General features: G+C 36.8%; 1 protein-coding gene across 8 annotated transcripts in view; it reads right to left on the bottom strand.

Annotated features, from left to right (window-relative positions):
* SATB1 (SATB homeobox 1) overlaps positions 1-8,994 on the bottom strand; it is a 140,332-nt gene that overhangs the window by 30,916 nt on the left and 100,422 nt on the right. For all 8 annotated transcript variants that reach the window (XM_089532961.1, XM_089532967.1, XM_089532964.1 and 5 more), the window contains one exon: positions 8,608-8,763. In XM_089532961.1, coding sequence (XP_089389087.1) covers positions 8,608-8,763 — 156 coding nt within the window. The remainder of the gene's footprint in view (positions 1-8,607; positions 8,764-8,994) is intronic.

The following is an 8,994-nucleotide window of genomic DNA, read 5'->3' as shown; positions in this document are numbered from 1 at the left end:
TCCTTCATTTGTGTTTGCACCAATAATTATGTAAGAAGGATCATGGGTTATAATATCCCATAATTTGTAACACAATTAAATGTACAGTTTACCAATAGTTCTGAAGCCACTGATAAAAAAAAAGTTGGTTAACCTCACCTTTAGTCCTTTACTGTTATGGGGGAAACCCACAGAAGCCTAGTCATCTGGTTTTAAAATGTACCTATCTGTTGTTGTGTGCCTTCAAGTTATTTCTGACTTATGGTGGCAAGCCTATCATGAGATTTTCTTGCTAAGATTTGTTCAGAAGAGGTTTGCAATTGCCTTCCTCTGAGGCTGAGGACATGTGACTTGCCCAAGATCATCCTGTAGTTTTCATGGCTGTGCACAAAGTAGGATACCCGCATGTTAGCAGCAATTCCAAAGTAAATGTTTAGCAGTTTAGCAAAATTAACTGCTTTGTGGGCATACAGTGCACTCACGTCATACACAGGTGCATTATACGCTGCTTTCAGCGCATTATTATTATTATTATTATTATTATTATTATTATTATTATTATATCTTGCCTTACTCCCACAACAGGGACTGAAGGTGATAAGCAGTAAATTTAAAACAATACAATTTTAAAACAATACTAAAGCATTACAATGAATAAAGCAGGGATGTGGCCATCCTGGCCCCTATACAGAGGGAGTTCCAGAGCCTGGGAGCAGCCACCAAAAAGGTCCTCTCTCTTGTTCCCACCAAATGAGCCTGAGAGGGTGGTGGGACAGAGGGAAGAGACTCTCCAGAAGATCTCAACACTGGGCTCATAAAGGGAGATACAGTCCTTCAAATAACCTGGACCCAAGCCGTATAGGGTTTTACAGGTCAAAAACAACAGTAAGTTATGCCCGGAAATGGACCAGCAGCCAATGGAGCTACTGCAACAAGGGAGTTGTGTGCTCCTTGTAGCCAGCTCCGCTTAACAACCTGGATGCAGTTCTTTGGGTCAGCTGATGTTTCTGAGCAGCCCCATGTACAGCACATTACAGTAAGCCAGATGGGATGTATCCTAGATATGTACCACTGTGACCAGATCTGATATGTTCATTAATGGGCGCAGTTGGCGTACTAGCTTTAATTGTGCAAACATACTCATGGTCACTGCTGAAACCTGCACCTCCAGGCACAGCGCTGAATCCAGAAGTACCCCCAAACTATGAACCTGAGTTTTCAGGGGGAGTGTAGCCCCATCTAACATAGGCTGAATCCCTATTTCTTGATCTGTCTTTCAGCTGACCAGGAACACCTCTGTCTTGTCTGCAATTTATTTGCTACAATTTACTTGTTCTCATTCGGTCTATCACAGCTTAGTATAGAAACAGCTTTTTTGGAATTAGGTAGAAAGGAGTGATAGAGCTGGGTATCAACAGCATATAGGTGACACCTTACTGCCCTTCCTCTGTGGAGCACAAGATGGTACACAAGGTAACATTTTATCATAACAAGCTTGTGAGATAAAGTAGAATGAGATATTGTGATTGGCCCAGTGAACTGAATTGGGATTGAAGCCTGGGTGTCCCAAATCCATACTGCTATATCACACTGTCTCATGAACAGAAAAGTATGGAACACAACTCTCAAGTCACAGAAACGTATGGGTGAGGCTGCAAGCTTTAAATTGCCATTTCCCAGTAAGACTTAACAAAGGATCAAGTTGCATTTTATTTATTTACTAGTTAGTAAGTTACATTCATATTCTGTCACTCCTTCAATGACCTCAAGGCATTTCTCTTTCCCATTTCATCCTCACAGTAACCCCGTGAGATAGTCTGAGAAAAAGTGACTGGCCCAAGTCACCTCAGGAGTTTCATGACAAAAAGGGACCAGAAATTGGATCTTTTCAATCTCAGTCTGGCAGCTGAAAACATTATACTGCTGCAGAAGAAAAGGCGTGTGTGTGTGTGTGTGTTGTACATACTTAAAGAAAAAGAAGGGGAAAAAATTAATCCAGAGAAAATGATTAGCTATATCACATTAAATATCTTGAGAAGGGATTTATATAAACTGTATATAGAACAGGATTATGATTTCACTAGAAATTTGAACCAAGTTCTTCCATAGAGAAAGTAGTGGACATGTCTAATGAAGTGTCACAATTTGAAATCTCATATAACAGCCACACAGTGCACATACTTTTAACTATGAAGCCATGGGTACCATATTAATTTCAGTCAGTGTAAGTGACTGAGCAACTGGGATGATAAAGATAGAAAGGCCGGAAGTTATGCAATGCACTGTAAACATGAAGCAAAGAAGTGGGTCAAGATTATCATTAACTGTATCAGATTATTGAAGAAACAGCACTGTCATATAGATTCTTAAAAAATGTCCAACATTGGCAAGTACTAAATAGTTTATATAACTACGGATTGATTTTAAAAATTTACAGTTTAAAATTGTGGTTTCTTTCAACAAAACAAACTCTTCTTTAAACAGATTTAAGAGTAGGTCGTCTGTTGCATGAACACATTGGAGGAAGTATACTGAGCACTATTTAGTCAAACTAAATATTTTTCAGTTCAGTTGATTTGAACAGATGTAGTTAACTATTCAAAGTGGAATCCTATATATATTCACTCAGAATTAAATCCCACTGTGGTAAACTGGGTTTACTCTCAAATAAATATATGTAAGAATTCAGGCAGTAAAGCAAGTAAGCCCTTAACTCAAGCCTGACTAGAATCATAGAATCATAGAGTTGGAAGAGACCACTAGGGCCATCCAGTCCAACCCCCTGCCATGCAGGAAATCCAATTCAAAGCATCCCTGACAGATGGCCATCCAGCCTCTGTTTAAAGACCTCCAAGGAAGGAGACTCTATCACCCTCCGAGGGAGTGCATTCCACTGTCGAACAGCCCTTACTGTCAGGAAGTTCCTCCTAATGTTCAGGTGGAATCTCTTTTCCTGTAGCTTGCATCCATTGTTCCGGGTCCTGTTCTCTGGAGCAGCAGAGAACAAGCTTGCTCCCTCTTCAATATGACATCCTTTCAAATATTTAAACAGGGCTATCATATCACCTCTTAACCTTCTTTTCTCCAGGCTAAACATCCCCAGCTCCCTAAGTCGTTCCTCATAGGGCATGGTTTCCAGACCCTTCACCATTTTTGTCGCCCTCCTTTGGACACGCTCCAGTTTCTCAATGTCCTTTCTGAATTGTGGTGCCCAGAACTGGACACAATATTCTAGGTGGGGCCTGACCAGAGCAGAATACAGTGGCACTATTACTTCTCTTGATCTAGACACTATACTTCTATTGATGCAGCCTAAAATAGCATTGGCCTTTTTAGCTGCCGCATCACACTGTTCACTCATGTTCAACTTGTGGTCTACTTGGACTCCTAGACCCCTTTCACACGTAGTTTCATTCAGCCAGGTGTCACCCATCCTATATCTGTGCATTTTATTTTTCCGCCCTAAGTGCAATACCTTACATTTCTCTGTGTTGAATTTCATTTTGTTAGCTTTGGCCCAGCTTTCTAGTCTATTCAGGTCATTTTGAAACAAAGACTATGCCCTCCCCCTTTTCTTTAGTTTCAGTATGAGTTGAAATGATCAAATCTTCTCTGATTTTTTAAAAGAACTGCCTTAGATTATCAAGCTAAAACAATTTTTTTATTACTACTGATTATTATGAAGACATCATTTGGCTATAAACTAATACAAGGAACTATGTTATTGCAATGCAGCAAATGTCTAAAAACTATGATAGCCAATCTAATCTTTTATCATGATTGTCCAATACGATATGCCAGATGAATGGAATCATAAAAATCCTATCAAACATACATACTAGGAAATAAATACCAGTGCAATATCACAACAGTAACTAAGTAATAAGAGCTTCCTTTTTTGTGTGAAATGGCAGGAACATGGCGACATTCAAATTACCAAACACCAGCTGTTTCTAGTGATGGCACTACCATATGGTAAAAGCAAAATTCTACACCAGCCTTGCCTAAATCCCAATTCAGTGCCAGACTGCATCTTTAAGTGTTATACACTCTCATCCTGTTTAGCCTCCACTATAGTCCAAAATCACAAGGAGGAAAAACGGAGGCTCGCAAATGAGTAGATTTCATGCCACATTGTGTATCACAGCGAGAAATTCTGATGGCAGTCACTACTCAAATGGCAACTCTACTCTTTGTTTGTAAATAATTCATGCGTCTGTGAGAATGAAAATGGCAGAGAAAGTTCTTTAAAAACAAAATGATTATTTGCTACTGAAAAATCAAAATGAGAAATAAGATATCTTTATTCTATTATCATTAAAAATATATGTAGGGATATCTTATCCATGTTCTCAATAGGAGAATATGTTTTCTACTACAGAAAGGATCACAAACAGTAATACAATTTATTTGAATGGTGATTCTTTACAGCTGGCAGACATTTTTGTTTTAACAGGTCTTATTTTTGTTCTTACAGGTCTTATTTTTTTGAAAACAAATTTTCATATTTCAGAAATTCAGCTATCCATTCAGGAAAGAAAATGCTTGCTGAGGAGAAATGTAAACATTCTGGAAAGAGACTATGTTCACAGATACTCCTGGACTTTCCTAACTGATGCTTTCCAATTTATAAACTATAAACTTCAATCTGTAATCAGGACATTTAAAGTGAAATCCTTATATGTCTGCTCAGGAGAAAGACTGCATCATTTCTATGAGGCTTGCTGCTAGATAAGTGTGTACTGTATATGGTTATAGATTTAAAATTTCACAGAAGTTTATACAGCTGAGGCACAATGATCATTAAACATTACCAGTAAAATACAGATATGAACGCTATCACAGATAACAGGGAATGTATAGAAAAGAATGGCCAGAAATTTCATGGTGAAGCTGCATTTAAAAAAAAGAATGAACCCAAACCCAACAATGCACTTAAATTTAAAATAGGTTATCAGCAGTGGTGGTAGTTGGTCTTGCATAACTGCTCTTTAATCTTAAAAAAAATCTTTGTTTCATTGCAAATAAGATTTTTTTCATACAGCAAAAATAAGTAGAAAGATGTGCATTGCTATCTACACCTTTATTTAAGCCCAGAAGTGATGAATCTCTTGTTAACTTGATAATTTTCATCGGTATGTCAGTGATTTCCTAAAATTACTGTTGTTGCATGCTGATCTTTTATTTTAAAACATAAAAGACATGCAAGTTTTAAAATGAATTAGAAAAAAGTCATGTCTTTTTTAGTGCTCAGGTACAACTAGGAGGAAACAATACACACATATACGAGTTAACCAGGGACTTTATGAATACATACAAAGTAAATAATATGAATGATGGATAACATGGAAGGGTGATGACAACAGATATTTCTTCTTAATGTCTAAACCTCACTTGAAAATAAAAGACATCTAAGGAAGCGTACAGGTTTGAAGTCATGGTTAACATTCTATCATAATTAGAAACATTTCAAGAACCCTGTAATTTCCAATCAAAATTACTGTAATTTCCAATACACAAGCCATGATTCATGACAGAATTTTACATTCCATGAGAGATTATAGTGGCCTGATGTATGACACAGGGACTACAGCGCTAACATAAACAATTCAGTTTAATGTTTAAACAGCACTTGGTGTTTAGAATCCCACAATAAAAGAAACATATTATTGCAGAAATTATCACTTTGACAGTGATTGAAGGGTATGCAGGCATGTGGCCTGTAAAGCTATAATTTTTTACAGTCCACAGCTTGAATTTAATCATTTTGATATAACATTTCCAAAATATCCTCTTAAGTATTCTTTACAGCATATAACTTTAAAAAGAAACATCTTTTCTTTATAATGAAAGATGGAGCAGTTCCCAACTGCAAACATTTTGGAAGTGGAAGCTTAAATAACAACCTAAACTTCAACAAGAGAGTCCAAAAATACCCCTTAATAAAGAAAGGTCATGTTTTGTCAATCTAACTAGAAGTGAAACATGTTTTCCTTTCTTTTAAGGGAGTTGTAAGAAACTGATCTGTTACAAAGATTTACCTCTTAGCTGAATTTATAATTAAGAACAATCTCAGTCAACTTTAAATGTAGCTGGCCTGTTTTATCATTATTTCATATCAATAATTTAAATTGATCCATAGTATTCCACTAATACTAACAATTGTAACAAAAATCTGCTTCTGCTTTCAGTTATCCTGCATACAGCGTGCATGACAACTATATCCTACATATCAGTCATTGTAAACTGCATAGTTTGAACTAGCCTAATTAAATAGATGTTATATTAACCAGAAAGAATTGACATTGGTAATAGACTGTGGGAAATGTCAAACAGGCGTAGATACAATACCCAGTTTGGGACAGTTTATTAGTGATGTTGATCAAAATAAAATGTGTCCTTAGAATAAAGAAGAGGAAATAACTGCACTAAACTCATGATGATTATTGGGGGGAAAAATAAAGCAGTGACAAGAATACACACTGAGTTATTTAAAGAGCACACAAGTGTAAAGGTATTTAAAGGTAGAAATCTAAACTTTAGAATAGATGGTACGGAAAGAGAATATGTTAACAGTGGTATAATTACTGTATACTTGGAACTCAAAAAAGTTTTTGATCAAGTCTCTCACTAAGGAAACTCAGCAAGAATGAGATAAGAAAACTGGTGTTTTGTATAGGAAACTGTTGAAAGACAGGAAACGGGGTATGAATAAATCAGTAATTTACATAATGGAAAGATATAAATTGTTGATTTTTCAAAGAATGTTTATTCTGACTTACGTTATTTAATTATTTGTAAATGATCTAGAAATTAGGATGATTAAATGAAGTAACCACACAGAACTCCAGAAGTATTTGGCAAACAAGATTTAATGTAAGTGCAAACTGACATGTGATGACACTGCAATCACCACAAGTTTTCTTTGAAATAAATTTCATTGTTTTAGTATATTTACTTATTATTTTAGCATTTTATAGAGTTGTGTTTTATTGTCTATTTTTATTATATATGTTTGATGTTCTGCCCTTTGGTGGAAAGGGCATGATAAATAAACATTATTATTTATCACTGTTCAAAGGACCACACTCCCTGGTGAGCATGCTTACAACTGCAGCCTGAAACACAGCAACTCCTAAACATATAAACTGCTGTAAGTGCTCAGAGAAGAGGTCTTCAAGCCACTGTAATCTCAATGCAATATCAACTCAGTCTGTTCTGGCCCTGATAAGGCAAGGTCAGTATCAGGATTATCTGACTAAAATTCTGTGGTGTGTGCAAAGGAAATCCATTAAAAATGTATAGCAGTAGAGTCTGATTTACTGAGAATAGACCAACTAAAATTAGTGGGACTTAAGTTAATTACAAGAAGTAAGGCCTACTGATTTCAATGGCTATATTGTAAACATGAGTACATTTGGAGCCAACCCAGTGGCTGGTTTCTCATTATAGATTACTTGGAATATATAAACTTTAGGTACTGAGATGGTTTGGATGTTCAAATTTTGGGTCAGTAAACCCAGATATGAACTTGCTCTGTGTCTGTGCATGCAGCCTTTCCCACCAAGAAGTCTTCAATTCACCAGAGTTTCTTGGAAAACTATAGTTATATACAGGCAAGTATCTTAAACCCATAGTGAAGCTGATCAAAGATATCCATACAGAAATATCTAGGGCCCCATACAGACATGCCAAAATAAAGCTGCTTTGGGCCACTTTGGAGGTATGCTATTTAAACAATGCATGCATCCTAAGAGTTCGGAAGCCACACCAAAGCCACAGTCCTGTCGTAAGGACTGGAGTGCAGCTTTGGTCCAAAATCTCTCAAAGGAGACCACTGTTCTAGATGCTACTGGACTGCAAATTCCTCATTACTGGTTATGTTGACTATGGCTGATGGGAATTGCACTCCAACAACTCCCTGCACTTTGCCCACTCCTGATCTAACTTCCTTCTCTTACAAAAATATTACACCCACTTGATCTTTCTAAAATTGTATTCCCTTTTTCTATGTCACTGAAATAGCTCGTCCACTGTCAAGACAGATGGAACTCAGAAATACCTGTGGCAGGGAAACAGAAAAAGAAGGGACAACAGAGGATTCAGATTAGTATTTGTGCACAGAAAGAATGTGTTATATAGTGAAAAGTGAAAAAGATGAAGGATAGAGAAATGTTCAGAGATCTATAGTGGTGAAAAGAGCATACTGTAATGAAATGTTTTTAAAAAGAGTTAAGAAGTTTTTTATTTTAGAAATTGAGTTAAATTCTTTTCTATGACTACCATGGTGTCTTGGCATTCCTGAATGAAAATGGAATGGTAGGTTTCTGAGGTGGTTGAGTTGTGCATTTCTGCTCTGTTTAAGACAGCCGCTTCCCACTATCCCGCCAGCAAATACATCCAGTTTTTCAATACCATCAGACAAAACCTAGTGCTTGAATACCATAGAAATTAAACAGAGATAACTTGTTATTACAGCTAACTTAACTATGTTTAATATTTTATTGCTTGTGCCCATACCTAATACTGTCTTTTCCCCTGCATTATCCCCACCTCTGCTGCATTTCAGAACAAGTGTAAATGCAGAAATACCAAATTTAATTCATTAATGCCTGATGAGGCCCTTACCTGGCTTTTAGTTGCTGCAACCTTGGCAAATAATGCTTGAGACACTTTAGCTCGCTTCATTTCTTGCTGGATCTCATCATAAATGGAAGCATTAATGTTCATTGTATTGTTTTCTGGTTTTCCATTCCTTTCTGTTGCAATAGCAGTTGGTTTTACCTAAAATTATGATATGAACGTCATTAGCAGATGGATAAAAGGGATGCCCAGTTATGAGGTACAGGGGTTTCTCAACATTCACTGCCATACAAAGTGCATCCAATTAGCAATAGGTTCTTTTGGAATCAACTACAGTGGGCCCCTGGTATCCACTAGAGTTTGATTCTAGGACCTGCCTTCCAATTTCACATTCCCCACCTCTGTGTCTGCTTGAAATCAATTCAGGATTTC

Source organism: Sceloporus occidentalis, unplaced genomic scaffold (genome assembly GCF_023333645.1).
Source record: "Sceloporus occidentalis isolate IW3139 unplaced genomic scaffold, rSceOcc1.0.p SCAF_7, whole genome shotgun sequence".
NCBI classification, from domain to species: Eukaryota; Metazoa; Chordata; class Lepidosauria; order Squamata; family Phrynosomatidae; genus Sceloporus; species Sceloporus occidentalis.
The sequence above is the reverse complement of the archived record's forward strand: the minus strand, read 5'-3'. Positions and strand labels throughout refer to the sequence as shown.